The following is a 26218-nucleotide window of genomic DNA, read 5'->3' as shown; positions in this document are numbered from 1 at the left end:
AAGTTTCAGAATAGTTTTTAATTAAAGAGAGGTATTACATTGTTCTCAGTTATTGGTTACATAGTGGCTTGTACAGTGCAGTGAAGATATTAATTTAGCATAAATAAGCAGTTGTGCAATTAAGGGTTATTTCATTTCACAATGCCATTGCATAAGCACTTGCTTGACTGTACAAGATGCATTTTCACAGATGAATGCAAAATGTGCTTTTGTTTGCTCTTTCAAGAATAATCGTTTTCCTAGATCTGAGGGAGAAAACATATCAACGGGATCTCAAAGAGATGAATTTGCACACAACAGAGGGTTATCCATCGCTGGAAACCAACTGACCAGCATTGATGGAATGGATGTTGCATACACAGTGCAGAGTCTGATGGCTCTGCATAGTCATTCACATTCACATGTACAGTACTGCATATGTCTTACCAACATGCTCCACATAGTTTGGAGGATCTATCAGGAAAGAGGATGACATTCTGCTCTCCCCTCCTCGTGGAGAGTATTGCTTTGTTACATTCCACATTTTGATCATGTTCAAGTCATTGCGTCAAACTCCAGGCTCAGACTTCTGCACTCTAAGAGTCTGCATGCAATAAGAGAGCTGGTGTGTGTGTGTGTGATAGCAGCCTAAAGAACAAAGCTTACAAGCAGTTACATCCAAAGGTTGAGGTTCAAACCAGCAGCTATAAATCCTCTTTGATCTGTGACTCTGAGATGTAGTTCTGTATTTTTTATATGTCATATACATTTAAAGTGGCAAAATGGAAAGTTTGTAAACCTCATAATATTTTTTGCATTTTTGGCTGAGTCTGTATTAAAATAGCTATTGAATACAGACAAAGGATGTTGCTACATAACAAATTACACCTAAAAGCCTAAACTAATAATTTTATTGACATTTAAATCAATTTTGTACATTTCACAAAATAATCTGAATATTTAGTGTTCATACCTCATCCAAATTTTAGTGAAAAGAGAAATTTGAGAATTTATCCAAATGTTTGTTATGTTGAATCATTCATTATCTGTATTAGGGTGTGCAAGTTTTGAATATGTGTAAGACTTTCATTGTGACAGTGTTTTGTATAAAACGGGCCAACAAACAAAAAAAGAATGACAGGCGATGTGCAATCTTCACATTGTTTCTAAGCTACAAGTTAATGAACTAAAAAGGTGAGATGTAATCCTCCTCTGGTTTGGATCAACCAAACATCCACCTCAGACAACAAACAGACTGAAAGCTGCACATTCAATCTAACCACCACCAGGTGCTCTCAAATCAGTTTCTTGCTCTTTATCCCAGACCACTTGTGACAAGTGGCTCGGGGTCAATGTGGAGCAAGCGGTGTGAGTCATTCCAAGGCACTTGATTCTTTTCATTTCTTTAGATGATGAACTGAAAAATCAATAGTGTTCTTTTGCTAATGCCCTTTTCTCCAGGGTACAAATGCACTTAATGAAATGATGAACACAATGCTTAATCAAATGCTACTCATCAAGGTCACAAACAGATACTCCCTTTGGTATGATAATCTTACTGTGCACTTGTGCACTTTGATGACATTAGTGACTGCCAGACAAGAGATATGAATATTACCATATTTTGAATTCCATGCAATATGAAAAATGATTGCAGTTTGCAATTTAAATGACATGGAGAAAAATAAATGAGATACATTCAAATAGTGACAAAAAAAGATGCTAGAGACAGAAGGCAAATCACTAAGCCTGAAAAGGCAAATGACCTCAGTGATCTAAATTAAATTGACATAATCACAGCACCAAAAGCACATACAAGAACAAATAAACCAGAATTGAAGTCACTGTCACTAAACAATAGACCTCAACACAAAGTATCAAAACAGAAAGAAAAGAAAGTACAGGTTTCATATTCTAGCTAACTAAACTAACTACAGCCAAATAAAAAGGTTTCACCAGTCTATGCTGTGATAGATGCATGTGGTTACTCAAACACAGTCTGTGCTTTACAGGTAGATGAACTGAAGGTGGAAACATTCAAACTACTTTGTGGTCCTGAGGACTTTCCGGTTGCCATTGGTTGCTGTTAAGCTGTAAAATTCCCTGTAAAACCTCTAACCAAACTTTGTAGCAGAAGAGATACTGTTCCTGAAACGAGAGAGATAAAGGGCATGTCTAGTGTTAGGAAACTGTCCCTTTTTAAAGCTTGAACTTTAACCCTTCTGTTGGCACTGACCTTGGTTTGAATCATCCCATGCCGCTGAAGCCTCATCTCTTTTACGATGTCGCTCACATTTATCTGAAGACAGACAGAAGGCTTTTAGGTACAACTACAGCATGTGTGCAAACTAGTCTATGACTACAATTTCTTTCTAATATCAATAATAAAGTAACAAGACTAAGAGTCTACAGCCATGCGAGCGGTTCTGTGAGTCTGGACTTAGGTACAGTGGTGATTTGAGCTAAATGCAAACGTCAGCACGCTGACAATAACAATACCAATTTGCTGATGAAGGTATAATGTTTAACATCTTTACTATCTTAGTTTAACATGTTGGACATTTGCTAATAAGCACTAAACACAAATTACAGCTGAGGCTGGTGGAAATGTCCTTTGTTTCTCAGGTATTTGCTCAAAAAGCAAAGTATTGGACATAAAATAAAGATTTTACTTGATGATGGCACTTGATGAAAGGTCAGGAGACACCAAAGTTAAAATAACCAAATATTATTATTGAAATATTTCAAAGTAGTAGACAGGGCGAAGATCCTTGCCATCCCCACAACCATACCACTAGCATGACTAAAAATACAAAAATGGTATGGTAAACACATTAATTGACTTCTAAATGGCTTCCACTCACAGGCAAATCATTCTCAATGAGGCTGAGGAGAATGTCTGTGCAGATGAGAACTCCTGTGCGTCCGATGCCGGCGCTGCAGTGCACTGTGACTGGTCCCATGTGGTGCATGGCCCTCATGTAGCGGATGAAGCGAATCAGCTGCTCAGAGCTGTGTGGCACACCGTGGTCAGGCCAATGTGTGAACTTGAGGTGACGGACAAAATGGGTCTCACCAGTCTGAAATAACAATTTAAGTTTAAGAATTGTTCCACTTCAAGATGAATTTTGAAGTTCAGCATAAACCATAATATTAAATGACATTTGACAGGCAAGCAGGTATTCTCTCACCTCTCTCTCCACCATGCGGATGATCTTGATGTGGAAGTACTCCAGGTACTGTTGATTCTCCAGGTAAAGCTGGTACCTGCTGGTGTCCAGAGGCACGCCCAGGTTCTCTGGCCAGTACTTGTGACACTTGATCCTTCCCCGTTCCACTTCCTGGGTCATCATGGCAATGACATCAGATTTGTTTTCCCAGATCATCTGCCAGAAGGCCGACACTGTGGTCGGCAGAGGGCCCTGGCAGGAGATGTAGAAGAACTCTTCATCTCCAACTTGCATGTGGATGTAGCTGGCATTAATGTAGTCCTGGTTGTCTCCAATGGGAACACGGGTTTCGTCATCTATGGGGGGAGAGGGCCAGAGAAAAAAAAAAAAACCTAAACTGTCTGTGTGCGTTGTTTTTAAGTGTGACCATGCATAACTGTATTAAACAAATGACACCTTCAGCAGCCCCCCCCCCCCCCACAAACAGAACGACAGACATTCCCTACATTCTCTCAATGTTTGATAAATCCATTCATTTCTCGATCATAAACAACAGACACTGCTTACCTTGTTGTTGTGCAAAAGGTACCCAGTCTAAGTGTACAGTAAATAAAGCCAAATAAACAGCTCTGAGGTCTGGAGTCTGGCACAACAAACCAGCGCTGTGAAGAAGTTTGCTGGTGATGAGAGGGGTGATAGACCAAAGGCAGTAAGGAATGTTTTCTGGGTTTGTCCCCCGCCTCCTGCTTGTGAGGTCAAAAAAGCCACAAATTGGAAATCCAGGCTTTCCAAATAAAATAGTTAAAGCCTACAAGGAATGGATCGGATCTGTTAATAACATGCCCTTTTTAATGGACCTTTTGCACAAACAGCAGTTGTAACAGATTGCAAGCAACAAGGCATATGGTGAGGTGCAGGGTATTCCACTGGGGGTCACTATCCTTTTCATCACACTCATCCGTCTCAACTCTGACCCTTTTCACCCCAACACACTCTGGAGAAGTAAAAGCTTCTGTACGTGTGTGTGTACATGTGTACTAGATGTTTGAGAGATTAACTTGCAGATTTGTTTCACATTCTTCAATATCATCAGAGTTAGCCACAATTCAAGCATTACACCCCAGAGTGCATGCACGTGCACCCACATACATACACGCGCGCGCACACACACACACACACACACACACACACACACACACACACACACACACACCTTTTGTAGAGTATATCCTTTCATCCTTTCTTTGTATTTACCCCCTGAAATTCATATTAATAATACAGCTTGTAATATTATTTTCTCCTGGTTCTGCTTCATTTATTAAAAATATAAATCTGAGATAATTACAAGGTTAGTATCAAATGGCATCTTCTTCATCTTCTTCATCATACTTGGCTGACTCCAAGAAAATTAAAAGTGCGGCACCGGTGAATTATTGATACTAATGTAGGAAATGATTTGTTGCGCAGACATTACTTAAGTGTAAAGACCTTACAATCAACTTAAACTGAGCAGCTAAGAAAAGTGCTTACAAACAGGCTAGCCTATAAATGCCAAGTCTGTGAGTATCCAGCTTTTACAAGCTTTAGCTCACCAACAAAAAAAAACCTCAAATAGGGAAACACATAATGAAGCACAGGGGTTTGAACAAATGGAGAAAGTAAAAGTTTAGGTTCTGCCCATAGAGAGTTAAAGTTAACAGAAGTCCTCTTTCAGACTTACAGGGTAGGATGTCTCTATAGCGGTTCTTATCTCTGTTCTCGGGGGCTTTTCCCACCAGACAGTTGTCAGAGGGCTTCAGGTGCTCCAGAGCCTGAAATAAACAGCATGAACACAATAACAAAAAGAAAATTTAATCACTTAAAATAGTGCAGCTGGATCACAGTATATCAGTCCATGTGTGTGCTTTAATAATAATAACCTTCTTTATATTGTTCTTATCTCAGGATCAATGTGGGAAAAGGTTAAATGGCACATTAACAGGTCAATGTGTAATTTTAATATTTGTTAAGGCAATTCTACAACTATGAATGCTACAGATTAATAAATGTGTACATTATAACACATACACACCATAAACTCTTTGACCAGTTCCTGCTGATCCAGTTGATGCTGCAGAATCTGAATGAGAGCTTTGACCCTGCAGCCTGAATACTGGCTGGTCTTGGTGGGGCTAATGAGGGCTAAACTGGCCAGTTCCTCCTCTGATAATATGGGTGGGCCTGAGGAAACAAAAAAGGAAAAGAGGAGTACATGGGTAGCTTGTATGGATCGGCATAGATCCAATTTTCACTCACATCAGCATAAGAGGAATAGATACCTGTTTGGGGTGAGGTCGTTTCCCGACCGGTGGAGTCAAATACATCATCATCTTCTTCTTCGCTGCTCCAGCCGTCTGACTGGGTTTTCTGGATGTCTTTGCAGGACTGGTCCAACAGTTTGGTCACAATTTGTTTCCTGGGGGAGTCAGGGGGCAGGGGTGAGAGCAGACCATTTTTACTCTTCGGTAGGAGTTGATGAAATCATGCAAGGCTGAGCTTCCTTTCCCTGCGACTTTTCCACCTAAAATACAGTATAGACAAGAGGCTATACTTCTGCCATAGCTTTTGTTTTGAGGCTACAGAGAATAGTACTATACACTAACACTATTTTTGTCTCACTGGGGTTTACGGTCTGTAAGCAACAGCATTTATCCCAGGGTGGCGTTTTATTTATTGCTCTTTGCTGCCTCCTTGTGGTGAACAGTGAACACCAGCAGACCAAAACAAAAGAGGAAACAGGAGAGGAGAGGAGAGAAATAGACAATACAGAGGTGCATAGTTTGGGAAGTTATTACCTGTCAGAAGCTCCATGCAACATGTCAGTGACATTGAGAGATGGGCAGCAAGCTTGATGAGATGGGGTGCTGTTACAGCTCTCCTGTTCCACAGACATGCAGACAGGAGAAGCAAGAAGTTAGTAATAGATGTTAGTAGTAGATGTTAGCAGGGGGGTATGATTTAATTTAAACAAACATTTACATCATAATTATGGCAGTATATTTCTTGTACTTGTGTATGTGTACTTGTTAGTGTGCATGTTACCTGTTTAATTGAAGTTTCCTCCGTTATAATGGTCAGTCTGCGTGGTGGAGGAGGTGGTGAGGTAAGGAACACACCTTCACTCACCACAGGATCAGAAGTTGGCTCTGAAATAATGATAGTAGGACACAATATATTCAGTTAGGGCTGTTTTTAAGTCCTCTGAGGTGAGTCCAAGTCAAGTAACAAGTCAAAAGCAAATTGCAAGCTAAAATGCAATTTTTACAAGTCTGTGAATGCTGCCCATTTAAAAGACTAGTAGATTAGTAGCACAGCAGTGAAGTCCTAATTAAATCAGCTTAAATCTGACTTGAGTTTCAAGTCACTTGATAGCTCTTTATTTCAGTATCATAATCCTTCATAAAATTCTTGATAAACAGCAAAGACAGTTGTCAGAGATCGTACCAGGGGGGTGCTCCACTGGCTTATTCAGCATGACGTCAGGAGAGGAACAGGTATCAGGACTGGACACAGGAGCTGGCTGCTCAGCTAAAATAGCTTCAGTCTGAGCGGACATGTTGGGCGGTGTAGGTGACTCGGAGTAGGTCAGGGGCAGGACGTCTCTGCAGATAGTGAGCTGTACACTGCCCTCAGCTTTACGAAGGATGTCCACCACCTTACTGTAGCTCAGCCCGGACACAATAACACCGTTCACCTAGAATATACATAGCAAGGCTCAGGGGTTTTCTCCATGATGGGAGTAATAAAACAGACAAAAAGATGTATGCTGGGTTGTTACCTCTAATAGAATATCTCCCACTCTCAGCCGGCCATCCTGCTCAGCTACGCCACCAGAGCAGATTTCCTTCACTCTGAGCATGCTGCCATTTGTTCCCCCAACCAAAGCAAAGCCAAGGCCTCCTCCTTCTGGTTTTGTGAAATCCACTTGCATGATACAACTCTAAAGGGACCAAAGGAAAAAGAAAACCAGAATTCAAGTCAGTGGCAGGGGAAGAGAGAGTGTCATTTTCTGTCAGTTTTATTCTAGTGTATTTGCAGAAGCACCTTATGTTCTGCAGAAAAATGCCATTATATTTTTAATGAATCAGGTATAAAACAAAGACTGACAGACACACGTATATGCAGACAGTGACCCCCAGCAGATCGACACAGAGTAGACTCATGTTACAGTGTGTGTTTCAAAAGACACTTCCAAAGATGTGCAGTTAAAGAAAAATAATAGACAGAGTTGGCAATAGGTGAATTAAAGGACCAGAAGAAATATATTCAAAAACTTACATCTTGTTCTTGGGTGAGAGAGCGACATCGGAAATTTCCAGCAGTCCTACACACAGCTTCAACTGAAAAAATGAGAAGAGTTATCAATGAATGAGTAGCCAATGCTGACAAAACAACTCTAGATACTGCATCTAAAAAGTTACGCGTGCGATAAACACTGATCAAGCCAGTAAAAGCGATGTAAAAGTTGAATGACAGGAAACGTCTGGAGTTCGGCCCTAAGCTAACAATGGAACTTCCCTACCAGAAGTACCAGAATCTCCATCCATGCGACCAGCGTCAACCAACACACACCAACCTCCCACCTCTTCGGCCATTTTGACAGAGAAGTGTTGATGGGTATGTCTCTTCTATGACAAGTGAACAAGGCTGGTCTTTTTCAGACTGACCCTCTCCACTGTCCCTTACCGCTGCATGCCCTGTCACCAGGCAACTGAGCTAGCTGCCCTGTAGACCACTGATAGCACTGTCTGTGTGTGTTTGTGATGGCTACAGCCCTGCAGTCCAATACACCAGTGGAGGGCCTGAGGCTTGCTAATTATTAATCTTGCTGTGAGAGCCCAGGATCTGTCAGCATTCAGATCACACACACAAACACACACACACACACACACACACACACACACACAGCTGCAAAGAGAACTATCTTTCAGCACTGAGATCCGGCTTCACTCAAACAAAGGAGCAACAAGCAAAAGGGTGAATGGGAACCAGTTATGGCGCTGATAGACCATGTGAAAGTTCAGAGGAGATAAACATAGATGAATAAATGTGGGAGAGAAAGAAAACTCACCATCTTCGGTAGGAGAGTCTTTGTCTGGAGAGACAGGCTCTTCAAAACGAGTAAAGAACTTCCTGTCCTTTGTTTTCCAGTCAAACAGTCCTACAAAGGAAAAAGGTGTTTAGAGATGCATGACCATAAAGTGTACAAGGAAACATTTGCATGACAGATGTACAATAATTGCCTGCCTTCCCAAGACTGACTTTCTGGTAATGATTGAACTTAAATTATCATTGTTCACTTGAGCACAAACATATCTGGTTTCTAGGCAATCCATCAGTGCATATAACAACTAAACTTACTGTATCTCCTTGAGTTAACTCAAGCAGGAGAAATAAACCCTTACCATTCCATTTAGCCTTGGGGTTCACTGGCTGGTCTTCTCTGTGACAGACACAAACAATAGAGTCATTCAAAGATACAAAAACAAACATAAACACCTACTTCAGTGTCTATCTCTCTAGCCTTTGAGGGCACATACCTGATGATTTTAAGTTTAACTTTACGAGGGGCGATCTCACAGGCTTTGACCGCATCCTCCAGGGTCATTCCCAGGGTGCACCTGCCGCAGATGTAGATGATCTTATCGTTGGGTTGGACGGTGCCCTCCTCGCTGGCTGGGGAGCCTGGTACTACCTCCAGACAGTAGATGCCCTGCCACTTGCTGCCAATGCCTCCTGTCAGCTTTATGCCTGGAGAGGAGAACACACATATAGTTGACAGAATCAAATAACACTGGTGATGTGCTGCGTCTTCCGAATGTATGAATCTGTATTGTATTATACTGTATGTACAGTGCCTTACCCAGCTGTCCCGAAGGTGTCTTGTACAGAACTATATCAGGCAGGCTGTCACAGGAAGGAGGGGCCACCAAGTTGCTAACTGCCCTCCCCAGGGTCATACTCAGTCTTCTCGGAGATGACCTGAGAATAGTCATGGCTACATCATCTGCCACACTGGTCACATCATGCCCATTTACCTGGAAACAGAGAAGGAATTGCTCACAGTCAACTTGACCACCACATACTCTACATAAACAGCTCATAACAAAATTATGTTTTTAATGGAGCAAAAATGTATGGCTGTGTGTGCATGTGTATGTGTGCGTACTGTGATGAGCCTGTCTCCTGCCCTGAGTCGTCCATCGGACTTGGCTGGGTTGTCCAGTATTTCCTGTATGTAGTAGCAGTTGTCCAGCTTGCTTCGAGTGATGGTGAACCCAAAGCTTCCACTCCTGGACTTGGTCAGAATCACCGTCAGCTCAAACTCTTTAACCAATCCCTGAAAGGCAAGAAACAATGACTATTTATCTATTTAACAGCTACAGAAATTCTTCAAATAAATGTAACAGTAAAGACATAACTTTCATGTTTAAGCTTAAACTTAACCTACACTTTGTTGAACTTTGTGGTTTCCAAAAATTCCCTTACCTCTAATCACAGATTTCTCATCACCTAACCACAATATTTGCTGTAAATCAGTTGTGCAAAGAAAGAGAGAGGTATGAAAGCAACAGTAAATTGGATTTATGTTTAAGAAATTTGGAAACATTATATTGTTATTGGTCTTGTTTGTTTATGTTGGTTAAATAGTGGCATCACAATTTTTAGTTACAGGAAAAACACTTGTCCTGGTAAATGTTTTTAAATAGTTTTTTGAACCTGCAAAACATACACAGCACATTTGACATTTATATACAGTATCTCAGTTCAGTACTGGCTTTAAGCCAAATAACCAATTAACTTGAATTACTGGTTCATTGACCCAAAGCCAATCTATTAACCAAACTTCATATAAATGTTTTCAAATGTCTGTCTACGAGCAAACATTTTTGCAGAAGTGTTTGCTGGTAGCAAAGATAAAAGTAAAGCACAAACTTACCTTTCTTCGACTCTCTTCCTCCTCCTTCTCATCCTCTTCATCATAATCATCATTGTATTCCCTTTCTTTAATCTCTGGCTCTTCCCTCAGCTGTGTGTGGCTTTGGGTGTGAGGGAGCAGCACTGTGGTTGGCAGCGTCGGTGCAGGTGGACTGGCACAGGGAGGCACACAGGAGGTGACCTGGGCTGTGATGGGGGTCAACAGAGGAGCAGGAGGTTGGGGTGGAGGCACCATAGGCCTACTGTTCTTGGAGATGGCTTTGTAGTGATTTGGAAGAAACCCCTGCTGGATTGGGTGGTACTTGACTTTCGGTGGCTGCGTTGTGAGTGGCTGAGATGGGTGGGCCAGGGAGCAAGTGGTCGGGATGTCAGACGAGAGGCTGAGGGGCGAAATGGTGGAAGTCGAGATGTGAGCGCTGAGGCTTAGATTCTGAGAGCTGAAACTAGAGGAGCTGATGGAGGTTTGAGAGCGAAGAGCTGTGAGGTTGGTTGTTGGAGTGTGAGTGGCCGGACTGGAGGGAAGGCTGTGATGAGGCTCCAGTGTGGAGCTGATGGTCAAGTACTCTTCATCTGCCATGATAGTCAATCCGTTTCCCATCAGGCAGTAGGTCACACTTCCATCTGCCTCCTCTCTGACTCCCCTGCAGATAAACAAACAGTACAAAGTTGCTGTCCCAAAAATTAAATGATTTCTACATAAAGAACAATGGCAACAGGCGCTCACCCCAGTAAAAAACAGCTGGGGAATCAGAGCTGCTTTGTGGGTTTGAGTAGCAATAATGTACTTTTTGAATCAATTTAGCAATTTCATTTTAAAATAAAATTCATTATTTTATGTTTGAAGACAGAAGAAGGAAATATGATTATTACTCTGCAGATTCAATAATCTTTTGCTTTACTTTTTCAGATACACAATTTAAATGCTGTTTTTATTCGTCTTTGTTATTTCATAAATGCTTTTTTAAAATGTATAAATTCAAATTCAAGAAAAAAAATTTAATATATAATAAAATGTCTAAAATGACTTTGATTGCAAACTCTAAACAAAGCTCACTCCATAGCTGCCCTGATCTTGCTGACAGCCAGTGCTATTATGAGCAGTACTCTTGGTCAATGAATAGGTCGTAGGTAGGCACAATTTCGCCAAAATTGTTAATTATGACAATATTCTAGTTCAAGAGCATGCATTATTACTGCGGTATTAAGTCGTTCTAATGCAGTACTAATGCAGAACTAAACAAACGCCTGGACATAGGAGACTTAGATAATCCTGCTGAGTAGTCTGAGAAGCATTTCTTAAGTCAAATCCATTGTTGCAGAAATGGCTTCAATATTTGCTGGCTGTATTCTCTGTGAAATATGTACAAACTTTTTCATTAGGCATGCCAGGCTACAAGAGAGGAATAATTGATACAAACATTTGTATTATTGTGTAATGTAATAATTTTCATGTGTGTATATTTCAATACATTACCTGGCATATCCATAGTTTGAAGCAGTCTTAGGACAGACGTCCATAAACATCACAGGTGAGCTCGCTGTTGTTGGAACATCCTCTTCTCCGTCCTTTTTCTTCTCCTTTGCTTCTACCTCCCATTGTTCCTCTGGTTCCCCAGTTCGTTGTGACTCTGGTGGAGCTGGAGAGCCAGAGACAGGTGTGGCAGGGGATGCTGGGGAGGCAGGTGTGGCTGGTGAGACTGGTGATGGAGGTGATGTAGGTGAGGTGGGTGACGGGGGCAAGCGAGGAGGAGATGGGAGAGTCTGGTTGGCCTGCACTTCACCATCCAGACTCGTCTGGGTCTCCGGGAGTGCTGGAGCTGCAGGAGGTTCTGGGCTTTTCTCAGCTGTGTTGGTCAGATCTTCTTCCTGGTTGGGGGCTTGCTTCTGGGCAAACACTTTGTCATCATATTGAAACTTAAGGAGCTGCGTGTAGTCCTCTCCTAGTCGTATGTCCAGAGACCGAGATCGAACCTCACGGAAGAGTGCAGGACTCTACAGAGAGGAGGTAAGATGGTTTGTCTGGATTACCGGGTCTAACGTAGGTGTTTTCTTTCCTGTGGTACATACTGTATATGTATGTGCACTTGGGCTCACCAGTGTGTTGTCATCTACATCACGTAGTACTCCAGGACCTGGTCGGCAGATCAGCAGATGAACTTCAGATGGTGCTCCACGTAGCAGGAACAAAACCCTCTGAAACAGCATGAAAAACAAAACTGTGTGTCAGTGCGAGAAAAGTCTGGGTACAGCGGGCCTGGGTACAGCTAGAGACAGACTCGCAAATCAAATTAAAATATTTAAATGCATCTGTGGGAATGCCACTGTAACTCCTTGGCTGTACACGAAAGATTACATCACATCAAATGCTATGACACAACCAGCTTGCTATTTTCAGTAGTATGAGATTAAGGGATTAGTGAACCAATGACGTGGCCGAGATCTTAAACAAGAGCAAAGCCACAAGAGCCGCTCACCAGTCCATTCGCAATTATTTGTCCACAGACAAAATCCCATTAGTTAACAAGGTAAAAACACTTTTTAGGCTGTAGTCAGCACCTTGTATCTATTCTTTTAAAATGTTTGTGCGCCACTGTTTTATGTCTCCATTTCAGAATTAAAAAATATCAAACAAAACTATAACACAACACTGACTGTTAATTCACTTGTATAAATATGTAAGGGTTAGTGGTCATTTTAAATGCCCCACTCCCTACCTGGTATGAGAGGTCCTTGACAGGCTCTTTGTTGACAGACAGAATGATATCTCCCTCTCGTAGCAGGCCACTCTCTAGCGCTGGCTGACCTGGGAACAGACGTTTGATGCGGACCACGCTGCCACGTTCTGGCCCCGAGTGCAGCTGCGAGATGTTAAAGCTGAAGCCGAGTCCGGACAAACTCTTCTTCAGTACCACTTCATGCGTGTTTTCTAGGAAAGAGAAGAAATGGAGGGGGATCTTGGAGCATTAATGTGTGTTGTGTAATCTTTCCTCTTTAATCAGGGCTGCGATTTGCTTCACTGTTAAAAAATGTTCATCAATCCCCCCAAACACATATATCTTCCTATTTATTTTTGCAGCAATATCTCCAATGACAGAATCTGAAAAAGCACACACATCTTTGTACCATTTTCAGTAAAGAAAGGAAGGTTTTGTAGAGATGAGGAACTGTCTCTTTAACTAAGCTGAACAGGCAGCTTCAAGGTTTCAGTGCATGCATTCTCGGGGGACTGAGGCAACGTCAGCGCTGGCTGACTCTGACAGCAACCACAATGTAGCTGTCAGATGACTCACAGTAACCTCTGGGCTGTGTGTGCAAGTGTGTGTGTGTGTGTGTGTGTGTGTGTGTGCCTGACACTGTCTATCTTTTCTTTTTTTTTTTTGTCTTTTGTGAGCACATTGCATATGTGCCCCTTCCTCTCCCCTCGCACCATCAGTCACAAAGCTATAGTCCTTGGTGCGACCACTCAAGGTTGTTTCCATGGAGACTTCAGTCCTGGGGGGCTGTGTATACGATGGACTGTGGGCCAAAGGGGGGCAGGGTGAGTCAGGTCTGGGCTCCAATATTACTGCGGGTTCCCTTTCCAACAGCAGGGTCACCACCTATGGGGAAGAGATGCACATACACCCCCTTTATATGTACAATAGTTTATACTTCAACATGCATCATCACAGTATGTAAAGAAATGTGCAGTATCACCAGCTACAGTGCTTTTTATGATATGTATTTATAATTAACTTTGAATGAGCATTGTCTCTTTACATTACTGTAGATAAGGTCGAAGGGCCCAACAAGTGATTGCAACTAAATGATAAAATAATGCACTCCTCATAAAAAAACTCATGAGGGCTGTCTGATCTCTCATTCCTTTTATGGTTCGGTTAGGTTTTATGATAAAGCTAAGTTGAGGTAACTAAAACTACTTTGATAAGGTTAGGGAAAGTGTGTCATCATGGAAATATGTTTTTAAACTGAACATGAACATATGTTGTTTTAAATAGTTTTTTTCTGGAGAGGACAGTCATATTGTACTAATATTAATGCAATCAGCCAACAAGAGTATGTTTGTGTGCACTTGTGTTTTACAGCATGTTTGCATGTTTGTGTGCACGTGTATGTGTGTTTGTATACCTCCCCGGTCCTCTTCAGGCACTCGACAGCTTGATGGTGAGTCACGCCCCTTAGGTTGTACCCATCAACCTCCAGCAGTCTGTCACCTGTCATATGCACACAAACACAAATCTCATCATCATTAGCAACATCAATACATAAACGGTTTGTGTGTGTGTGTGTGTGTGTGTGTGGTTGATTGGCATGGCAACAAATCTAAAAGTCGTTCCTGCTCACTGAACCATGGCCTAAGCAGACACAGCCCAGTGGCTTCAGTGGCACACCCATATACAAATAACTTACAACATAAAGATACAAAACAATGGCAATATTATTATAAAATGCCTCAAGAAGAGCTTCTCTGCTCCTTTCTAGCACCATTCTTCAATCCACATTCAGATATTTAATATTTTAATATTTTGTACGATTTCCCCCAAGCTAACAGACAGGGTGAGGTCTGTGACGAATGAGACATATATTTCACATTGTTTTCATCATGTCTGAATTACCGATCTGAATGCGCCCGTCCTGCTCTGTAGCACCTCCAGGCACCAGACTCTTGATGTAGATGCCTCCAAATCTCACGTTGGTGTTTATTCCTCCCTTTTGGCACAAAATGATTAAAAATCAGTTATTAGTCATTGCCACAGGACTTAAATAACCATAGAAATGTACACTGACTCAGCACATAGGGATCCAAGCTGCTTTGCATCATAGCTTGTTACCTGTTGGCCTTTCCCATTTAGGCCTGTAAATCGTTTGCCTGGGTTGATCTCACACAAGGCAACAATGTCACTAAGTTCTTGGCACAATTCACTTGGGCTTTAATATGTCAACATGGCATGAGTCACAAGACTTTCTGTCTAGACACAGTAGTAGTATTTTAGTCATAGTATTTTCTCCTATAGAGAGGTCTAGTTGGAAGATACACATGGTTGCTAGTTTATTAGGTACACCGTACCAAGAATTAATACAGTCTACTACAACAGTCCTAAAAAAGGTCCTACAGTAATGAAAGTTACAATGTTCAGTTTCTGTTTTAGAGCGCTGTTGATTCACTGTGTGGTCATTTTGAAGGATGTAGTTTGCAGTGCTGTTAAATTGTATTGCGTTATACTGACAGGTGTTTTTATTATTTTGTCCATCCCATAAAATCAATGAGGGTAGGCTAAAACAGAAACACCTCTATATTTAATGCTGTGCAGTTCAACTGCAGTGCACTTTGAAGGTAGGATTTATTGCAGGACTGACTGCATTGGTTTCACCTAAATGTACCTAATGAACTAGTAACTGAATGTATAAGGTAAATGCTGCATAAAAGGGGAACTCACAGCAACACTCATGCCAAGACTACCACTGCTTTTCTTCAGCTCCACTGTAAACTGCTCCCCAGTTTTTAAACTTAAGATAGAGGGGGATCTGGAACACATATCCTGAAAAAGAGCAAGAAAAAGGTAAGCAGACAAAACGTTTTTGATTTGGAAAGGGATGAATGAGGAAAAGATACAGCTGATGCAGTTAAATGCAACAGCACATTAACTGAGCACTTAATCCATTTAACAATTGGCACTAGTTGAACTTCTTTATCACCTTGGACCTCATGTTGACAACTCTGCTTCCACGGAAACAAAGTCACTTATCTCTCACCATTGTTAGCTGAGCAATGCTTCTAACCTTGGCATCATGTATTCGCACAACAGGAATGTGAAGCCGCCTGTTCTGTTTTGGGGTTGCCATGCTGGACAGAGTGATGGCCTCCTCCAGTTCTTCCACAGCGGGGCGGTACTCTGTGCCACTCAGTGTGGTCTGTGACCCAAAGCCCCTCTCCAACGCCAAAGCCAGAGTACTTTGATTGAAGGAAGTCTTACAGTCCTTCAGACACTCTGATGGGAAAACAACTAGGTGGGATAGAGGACCTCAGTACACATATATGTTGTATTAAGTGTCACTCGTATACATAGTAATGGTTGACAATGATTTATGAATATGACTGTATGTACTTCTCAGAGGACAAAGCAGATCTTACGTTTAGGCTGGGACACAATGAGCTCCACCTCTTCAGGGCTGCTCTGTAAGATGGTAGCAGCGTCACTGAATGTCACTCCTTCCAGACTAGTCTTATTTAAAGAGATCAGACGTCCACCTGGAAAAATAAAAAAATCATTACAAAGTCCTTATTACAGGTTGTCGTGCAGCCCAATTTTGTTTCTGTCTATAGCCATGTTACATTGTATATTAAGTTTTAAGCCAGTGTCTATGTCTCCAGTTCCCATTGTTGGTGCCTCGTACCGGGTTTGATTCGTCCATCTTTGTCAGCAGGCCCGTCAGGCACGATGGAAGCAATGAAGATCCCAAGGTCAAGTTTACCTGTATTGTCCTCACCCACAATCACAAAGCCTGAAACAAGACCAGAGAGAAAGTGAAGAGAAAAATCTCAAGAATAATTTATTTTACATCGAGCTAAAACTGCCTTAATGGACTCACCAAACCCCAGTTTGGGATCTTTTTTCAGGTTCACACAGACTATCTCTCTCTCAGGGGGGGTCCTGGTTGGTGTATCAACTGCAAAGAACATGTTTTACATATGGTAAAAACACGGGGAAAACATTCTTGTTACATCATAGTGCTAACCAGTGAGCCATCATGCCTCCATCATGTCAACATACAGACAATAACAAATTAAAGAAGCTTTACTGAAGCCTCATTAAATGGCAAGATAAACACAACAAGTGCAGATGCTTCCATACAGGCCATGAGGAGTTACCGAAAGGTTTGATGAGTATGAAAATGTAAATCACATTTTAGGCCTTCACAGTCAAGATCATAACCCAGTTAAACACCGTTTTGGGCAACATATAAGACAAGCTCTTTATGACCACCATCCAAACTCAAGAGGGTCCTGGTGGCCCAACACCATACTAAATATGCTTAATGTTGCTTTTTCTTTTTTATTATCAACCTTATGTTTGTGTTCACAAAAACTAGACATATTCACATCGTGTGGAGGAAGAGGCGTCAGAGTCCCGCTTCTGTAATGAGACACAGGACATCATTCTGGGAATCGGCTCTGGAGTGCTGCAACACATGTGCACAGTAGCATTACATAGATGTTTCCTTAATGTTCAGAGAGTATGTTTCCATACAAAGACTATGATATGTTATTATCATGAAGGGCTACCTCCAACACTGTCGCTCTTTCATGTCCCTGAGGTCCCCTGTATCAGGGAGCTCCTTGTTCAGCTCTCTGCTCATCTCCCTCCTCATCTCTCTCTGCTGGCGCAGCCGCGCCTCCAGCTTGGCAGTCAGGTCTTCACAAGACTTTGACATGGAGTCTGGTTGACCAGGTGTCACACCAACATAGTTCAACATGCCTTCTGAGAAGGACATCCGCTTCAGGTTCAAGTTACGAGCCTGGTAGACAGACATGTACTTATGCATGTTTTCATCTGGAGAAACAGGAAAGAATCAGGGGTTGTATATTGTTTGTCATTCTCGGCTATGACCTTTGTGAGCTGACTTCTGTTGATATGTAATCTAATTTTCCCACCTGGTATCATGGTGTGGTTAAGTTGTCGTGATGTCATCTCACTATGAAACTTGTGCTGTGCTGAGCAGAGGTTCAGGAGGTACTGTGCTATTTTTGAGCTTTCAGTTACAAAACTGTGCTTTTTCCCGCTGGGCCCACCACACTCTATAATCAGTTTACGCCGCTGAAAGACAGACACAAGTCATCATACATGTACTTTGAGCTTTACAACAAATTGAGCTGGACTTTATTAATATCTGACTGAGATGCCAGTGATTTTTTTTACCCCAGTTGATATGGAGTCGGTTTCCCTCCAGAGGAAGCGTCTGGTGACAGTCCGGAGGTGGTTCTTCATCTCGTACACAATGATTCCTTTGGCACAGACTCCCAAAACCAACTCTCCCACCACTGGTCTTTTCTCTCTCCCCACACGGTGGAACATAACACCATACTCCGGTAACTGTTGGGCAATCTGGGGGTACATATTTTTTTAAATGCCATGTGTGTTTTTGCATGAAAGCATATGCATTACATTTTAAATTGGAGCCATTTCTTTTACACTCATTTAGACTTTATGGAAATTTCAAAGTGTCATCAGAGCAAATAGTAATACTAATGAAAAGTACACACAACAAATAGCCACAAATACAAAGTGAGCTAATTCACTGGTAGTCTGGATACCTTTAGATACTCTGTTTCTGCCTCTTCAGGGAGCATCTGGGCATGACTTGCATGTAGTCTTGGCAGCTCTTCCTTAACAGTGGGCAGGGCCAGCTTCTCCAGCATCCTCTTGGACACATAATGCTCTGGCTGGTAGTAATTCTTACCATACAACTAAAAAGACACCAATGTGATGCTGTGACACACTGAAACTGATACTTAAAATTAAAGACATATGGTGAACATTTGTCTTTTTGTTCTTGGTACCTCTGGCATGTAATCTCCAAACTCAGCCTGCAGAGCAAGAGCAACCAGAAACAAGCCTGTCTCCTCATTACAGTAAAGCCTGTCTTCCAAGATGTCCTTCCGCAGCTGTAAGTAGTACTGGTGACGAGTAAGTCTGTGCCTAGGAAACAGACAAAATGCAGTATAGGTTTTTGAACTGTGTTTATCTATCAATGGATTTAGTACATATAAGTTAAAGACCAGTGCAGTACTTACAAAATAAAGGAAATATCATCAACAAAATATTTGATTCGAAGAAACACCAAAAAGGAGGATATATGCCCTTTTTTCCAACTGTCAGGTGCAACTTTGGAGATTTTTGTTTCATGCTCCAAAAAGAAATATTCATCATCTGCAATATGAGGAAGAAAAGATGCTTTAACCTCAGACTTCTGAAATGACTCAAACAACAAAAGAGCCACAAAGAAAGAACATCAACTTTGTGTTTCTAGTAAGAAAGCCCATGTTGGACTATGAATATTTTGACATAAATTTCTACAAATGTTTCCTGTGCAATCAAAATGGGTTCGGCTCCATATAATATGTCATCTTACCATCTAGGAAGGCAAGACCAAAGTAGAAGTGTTCCACCAAATTTGCGTGAGCCACCACCATGTCAAACACATCTCTTGCTTTGGACTTAATGTCACAGCGAACCACCACATGCTGTCCGTTAGGCAGCACTACAGTCACTTCTCTCTGAGACGAAGACAAGCGTCCCTTTTTGGACTGTGTTGAACACACACAAACACACACACATGGACATAAAAAACCCTACAGACACGCTCACATAAATATGCAAATACTTATGCAATTTTGGAAACAGACATTTAGGATGCAAGAAAATCCAAGTTGAAATAGTGTGAAAACCAGCAATTTACATTAAAATTGACAACTGAAACAGAGGAGATGAACTGATATCAGAAATTTACCACAATGGATCCTGGAAGATCAAGAACAATTTGTTGTTCATCTGTCATTCTGACGAACTCAGGACCCAAAGCCTGACAAAACAAACATTTATAATATAAACTCTTCAAGCAGCAACACATCCGACAGGATTTTGTGCTGTAAATGCTCTTCTGTCTGCTCTTAAAATGACATTTGACCCTCGCCTGCACTAAATACTCTTGCTTGTAGTATAGAACCGCAATATACATTTTGAGTTTATGTTCTACAAAAGCATTTCCCTTGCATTTATATCGCTGAACAATTATTAAAAGAAAAAAAAAGTTCTTACCTTAGTTTTCCTCTGGCTCAGGCTGAGTGAGGACTCGCTGAAGGTGATGGAAGGACTGTGAGATCTGCCTGATGCCTTAGGAGAGACGTCGTGGTGGGGGCTCCTACCAAGCCAACTGCAGGTGCTGTCCCTGTGACGAACCCCACGAGAGAGTCTGAGGGGAGAGAGAGGGGTGGTGAAGGACAGATTGTGCAATAGTTGTGTGGACAAGTTGGAAAAGTCAAACTCTGAGACAATGTCATGTCCCCTCAAAGTCACTACAGACAATGATGGAGCGCGAGAGGAGATTGCATTTATTTATGTTGACGTGCACACACAGATAGCTCTAATAGCTGAAGAATCTTCCTCTAACTACAATATTGCTGTTGATGGTGTGTATACATGCATGCATATATTACATACCTATCTAAAGAAGATTGGTACAACGGTGTAGGAGAGCTCGTTGGTCTTTGTCTCCAAGGTCTTTGAGGTAAACTCCCTAGAAAAAAAAGGACATAAAATGAGTGCTTGCATTGTCAAAACAAGCATCTTACTGCTGGGACACACATTAAAGAGAAGTCATTGATGAACATTTTGCATGAATTACATCCACACACCAGCCTGAGCAATTTTGTTAAATGGACATAAGACAAATTATTTTGACAGTAGATGAGGTTTCCTTCTGTCCTACAGTCTTTTAAGTTTTGGTTTAAAATGCGTACCTGACTTTGAGTCAGAGTCCGTTGAGTATCTTCTCCCTTCAGTACTCCCTTCGCTGTAATCTGAAAATGGCCCTCTCTTTCCTGTCAACCAGGTAAGAGATGAAAGATGACAGCAATGTTTGATTCCTTGCCGTTTCTGTGCTCCGCGGAGACACTGAGATGTTTGGACAGAACTGAGGCTAGCAGAGGGTTTAGCCTAGAGCATCCACACTCACTTTCTGATTATTGGCTTTCGCAGTAGCCTAATCCTTGGCATGCTTTAGGTTAAGATTTTAATCCTGTTGACCTGTACACTGCCTTGAGTCAAAAGAATGACTCCCACTACTTTCTGTAAATATGTAGATGACTTTTGATATCAAAAGCACAATAGGACACTCTTTTACAATACCCATAATTCCCAGTGTTTGAGATTGTGATTAGCATCAAATATATAAGGTCAGCTTTCTCCTCTCTTATGTGATGCTCTGGATTCTACTTGAGTGCAACTCATTTAATAGAACTCAAGTTCATTGGGACTCTAACATGCATGCTCACCATGAAGTCTCTCTCTGATCATCTGGCTCCTGCCACTCAAAGGGACGTTACTGTCAGGCAGAGAGCCGTGGTCCATCTGTAGAAAAAGAGCCACTATTTACAATCATCTTTATTTTTTGTCACTATGCAGTGTATTATGCAGAATGCCTTTAAATTCTGACACATACACAATGAGAGCTGAGAAGCTAAAATGCTCACAGACAGGAAAATCCTGTAGGTGGATATTTTGACTCACTGATTCATGAAAAACCTCTTCCACCAGCTGTCTGATGACTTTGGTGGGCGGTGGCAGGATGGATGTTTTATGCTGAGATTCGCAGGCTTCCAGGATGGAGATGAGATTTACTCTGCGGTGGGCCAGGTCCTCACACATGCTGAGGAGGAGGCTGTTTAGATGGTCACTCAACTGGACTGGCTGAGAGGAACGAGAGTGAAAAAACAATTATAATAACTGAGGTGAGGGACTGTGACGGTACTGAATTAAGAATTAAAGCTTTGTATCAGGGCTTCCCACCTGATTTTGAGGTAGGTGAAAATCAACTGACCAGTAGAGAGTCATACCCAGTGAATACACCAGCATCTGTGCAACAAAATTGATTATTAACAAGACAGATTGGACATATTGCTATAATGAGATATTACAAACTAACTCTAAAATAATACGATTTACTTTTACACACATTTATAACATGTATTTGTGCTTGCATTGATGTTTTTTCAATAATTATTTATAACCAACCCTTGCACCATAACTAAAACCCCAAGCTGAGCATCAATCATCATATATACATACAAGCAGAAATTATATCAACTATGTGTGTTGTCATCTCTAGGTAAAGTGCAGAATTTGAGATTCAAAGTATGGGACTATGTTGACACACAACATATTTTAATCAAGCAGGGGAAATATACTATGAATTAAAAGTACATTAATAATGTGTCCATTAACTTATTTCGTCTTTCAAATTGTTTAAAGAAGATGTCAAAATTCATAAACACATAATTTAAATATGGTTTAATAAATGGCAATTTTGTTTTACTGTTTAAATAGACAGTATTGAATAAACGGTCCATCAGTTAAGTGAAAGGTGGCAACGCTTGTGGTGTCTATAAGTGCATAAAGCAAATCATGTATCTGTTGAGGACACAGTACATGTTGTTTTGTATTGTATTGAAGCTTTTAAAGGTAAATTTATCTAACATAAATGCTTATGTATCTATGGGTTATATAAATACAAAGTGATTACAAATTTGAGAGTTTAATCAATTACCTTTTAATAACTTTACAAAAAGTACAAAAAGTACAAACATTACAAACGTTACTTATGAGTATTTTCTACATGAATGTTCATAAACATATATTTAGTATTACTGACATTTTTTTTATACTTGTACATTTTTTGACCTCCTTACTTTTTATATATTTAGATTTCTATTTATGTTTATTTGTACTGTAAGCACCAATTTATACTATGTCAAATTCCTCATATGTGAAAATGTACCTGGCAATAAAACAGATTCTGATTCTGATGCTAAATGTTAGTAAATCAGGTCGAGGTTCTTTCCTCAGCCACTAGATGGCAAGCTTACACCTCAGTCGTCCTTCAACTCCTGACATCCTGAGGTTTTATACTCCAAGGAAAAAGACAGATCAGGATATAACAGCACAGACTTGTAATCAGTTTAAACCAATGCAGACTTTAAAGTTACTGATAAAAAAGGAACAATATGAACTCATACTCTTTAGTCTTTGACAAGTCTGCCATCAGCCTTCATGTGCTTTATTAGAACAGGTACGAGGATGTATGCACTGACCCTCTCTATGGCAGGTTTGGTTGAGCTGGCCCGGCCCTGCAGCATCTCTGGAGCAGTGAAGGTGGATACCTCATCTGATAGGCCACAGTTCTTAAACGCTAAGGTACCAGTGGCTGACAGCAGCAAGGAGGTGGGGCTTATGATATTACACATATTGTTCTGACCTGAAAAAAAGTGGTAAGTCCATGATATATATGATTCTCTTGATACATTTTTATGTAATGTCTTACTGAATAAAACAGAAATTCTGCAAGATATATGTTTACGTTACATTCACACTGCAGTAACATAACAGCATGGCCATAGCATTAAGACAAGATATACCATATGTGTGTCGACAATAAGAGAGGGTTCTCTAAAATGATTTACCCTTATAGGAGACATCCACTAAAGACTCTGCAGTGCCCAGCAGCAGGGACCAGACCTCCTCCTCCAGCAGAGGTCCCCCTCGTGCCTCCAGTACTTCAGCTAATGTAACAAATGTGCTGCTCATCCTGCACACATTCCAAGCAGGCACCTGAGGATGTACCGCACATAGAGTAAACACGCACACACTCAAAAACCCAAAACATCACCTATTACAGCTTTTGTTGAAGGTAATATTCTAAACAGGTTTTATGGCTTTTGTGTTGTATACAAATAAAACATCTACGGGAGTTTAATCAATGTCTTGAAAGTCTTTCATCTCTCACAAGAATAAAGTAACCCTTTGCTCCTTGCTGGATGTTTTTTATCCTTTCATCACCTTCACTACCAGATTCGACTTCATCTTTACATCTCTCTGCGAGGGTATTACTGTTGTTGTCATAGTCTGTCAGCATTATTTTGCATTCGGAGACAGTTATGAGAAATAGTACTGAGAGACTTTAAAAGAGAAATACAGTCCTTTGCACTGTACTGATTAGATTATCTTACTCTAGTTGTCTCATTGCCTCTCGCTCTCTCTGCCCCTCCCATTTCGTAATAGGCTTTCTTCTGACCAGAGGCCAGTTCTGAGAGAGCTGTGCTTCTGGCACCAAAGAAACTGTGTCATGATCCCATGTTAGTTTGTTGTCACATTGTAATTACCACAACTATACACAGTTGAGAATGTGGAGGGAAAAATGAAAATTGACCTGACAGACAGAGGATGCTATAGGAAATGCAAAGACAAGCTTTCTTACTTTGAACATTAGTCATGTTTTTGCTTTGCATCAATTATATAACATGCATAACACATATTATTTTGACTATATATTTAGTTCCTCTTTTTCATAATTATATTAAATTATGTTAGCTGAATTAGATGTACAGTAAAACTGAACCAATTCCACAGAAAATGTCTATCTCATTCAAATTGTTGTAAATCTGGGCCAATCGTTGTTTTATCTAGATGAACTCTCAGTTAGACTTGAACTGAAATTGCCATCATTTTAGAAGATTACATTAAAAACTAGAATGGATATTTCCGTTAGAAGCTGCCAGAAATAAGGGCAGAAATAACTGCAACACATTACTTTTTAAGGATTTTTAAAGTCTGAGAAATCTTCTTTGTCTAAACTTACACATAACCAGTTTTGACAACATGAGAATCATCCTATAATAATATAATATAATAATCCTATAAGTTTCATTAAATTTTCTCAATTATGGAAGACATAATGTGGCTGTTCCTCACACACACTAAGCGCTGTGAAACCCAACCATCTTGATTTTTATTCCACTGGATCTTTTAATTGTGACTGCCAGTTCCTCTAAATGTTCCTGAGCAGTAATACAATAGGGTATTCACAGCCAACCACACAGTGTACTGAACAAAGCAACATGCTTCGACTGATACAAACCAACCCAATTACTTTAGGCCTGATTAAATCCTTCACTTAACTGAACTTATCCTCGGCTTGTGACACACAGATTGTCGACTGAATACAAGGAAAGTCATGCAAGATTAAGTGTGTGGCAAAAAAACCAAGGTCATGAGGTTTCTTAAAACTGCACAGGTTGAATCAGTGATTAAATCGTTATATTAATGAGAAATCAGCCTACTGTTGTTATGTAGAAAACATTGAAGAAGAAAGTTGGATTTCCACTCTCGAGCAGAACTTTAGCAGCTGTACTCCCTCAAAGTGGCCTGTCTACAGGTGTAAAGCTACTGGAGTAATGTTGTGAAGCCATTCACTGCTGCAGGGACCAACAGGGACCTGGTTATTGGTTACTAGTTATATCGATACCTGACTATGAACATGGCTTTTACTACATTTGGATGTGTTGATTGGCTAGACCAAGTCTGACCTCTCCTGCTTTCTCTCACCATCAACATCAAACTTTCTCTTTCTCTTTCTACACCATTCCCTAAATCACAACCTTTAAAACTTCATAATTAGGGTGGAACTATAAAGCATGAAGAAATGTCTCTCATGCAGGATGCATTTTGCTGTCTGGACCCAACTCTTTTTAGTATCTTATAATCTGACACTATGTCCATTTTACACACCAGTTGCCACTGCATACACATTTTTTTTCTCATTTTCTCCCTGAGTGTACATGCATCTTTATAATCCTAGTCATTATGTTTAGACTAAAATGCAGAGCATGTCATGATTTTAAGGAAACAACTAGTCTTATTATCCTGTTACAGACAAGCTCACTGATCCATTTAGCAGACGAACCACATGATGTAGACACAGACAGAGGAGAAGCTGTACTGTATTCTTAGGAATTTGGGACAAAATGCGTCTTCAGGATCTAGGTCTCTTACAGCCTTCTTTCTCACTATAATACAAAGTGACACTACAGTCCCATGTTCATGTACTATGAAAAACTAAACATAGACATTAAGCTACTGTGGTCAGAGTCCAATTTATGTATACAGCATAAGCAGCTTCTAACAAACAACACATTTCATGATTTCTGTTGACACAGGCCTAAATATGAAGACTATACTATGCATATTATGACTCTTAAAGGTAAATCTCAGTCCAGTCCAGTGAATGTTTAGGCTATGGTTAGTGCCTAAAGTGAATTTGCATCTGAAATATATTGCTGAATAACAGAACAAATGTATCTAAACATGAAGACACCCACCTCAATTCACCAAACTGTCAAACATCACTGTAGGAAGGAGGAGGATGATACACAATTGCTCAGCGGTAGAAACATTACCTGGTACCATATGTAACCTATGTCAGCGGTCTGATCCTTTGTACTATCTTCAGTGCTCCCACAACGGATCCAAAATAATCCT

The 26218-nt window shown here is 40.8% G+C and overlaps 1 protein-coding gene across 1 annotated transcript; it reads right to left on the bottom strand.

Moving 5' to 3' along the window:
- Positions 1–26169, bottom strand: ptpn20 (protein tyrosine phosphatase non-receptor type 20). The gene is given in 49 exon segments (XM_046071451.1): positions 1–2127; positions 2216–2278; positions 2844–3059; positions 3171–3505; positions 4870–4960; positions 5221–5369; positions 5468–5604; positions 5984–6066; positions 6231–6334; positions 6633–6882; positions 6967–7128; positions 7467–7528; positions 8260–8349; positions 8594–8631; positions 8729–8939; positions 9052–9226; positions 9358–9528; positions 10129–10532; positions 10593–10768; positions 11602–12119; positions 12222–12320; positions 12842–13053; positions 13555–13726; positions 14256–14341; positions 14744–14837; positions 15566–15667; positions 15909–16117; positions 16261–16377; positions 16524–16631; positions 16719–16796; positions 17230–17309; positions 17413–17680; positions 17782–17944; positions 18047–18232; positions 18442–18594; positions 18688–18826; positions 18922–19057; positions 19260–19434; positions 19638–19709; positions 19946–20099; positions 20348–20423; positions 20647–20727; positions 21181–21256; positions 21348–21358; positions 21361–21595; positions 21695–21760; positions 22996–23159; positions 23365–23512; positions 26137–26169. Coding segments are annotated over 48 exon segments (7182 nt in total). The 5' UTR covers positions 23489–23512; positions 26137–26169; the 3' UTR covers positions 1–2016.
- Positions 26170–26218: the final 49 nt, after the last annotated feature.

Source organism: Micropterus dolomieu, linkage group LG15, assembly GCF_021292245.1.
Source record: "Micropterus dolomieu isolate WLL.071019.BEF.003 ecotype Adirondacks linkage group LG15, ASM2129224v1, whole genome shotgun sequence".
Classification (NCBI taxonomy): domain Eukaryota; kingdom Metazoa; phylum Chordata; class Actinopteri; order Centrarchiformes; family Centrarchidae; genus Micropterus; species Micropterus dolomieu.
Note: the sequence above shows the minus strand (reverse complement) of the source record. Positions and strands in the feature narration are given on the sequence as shown.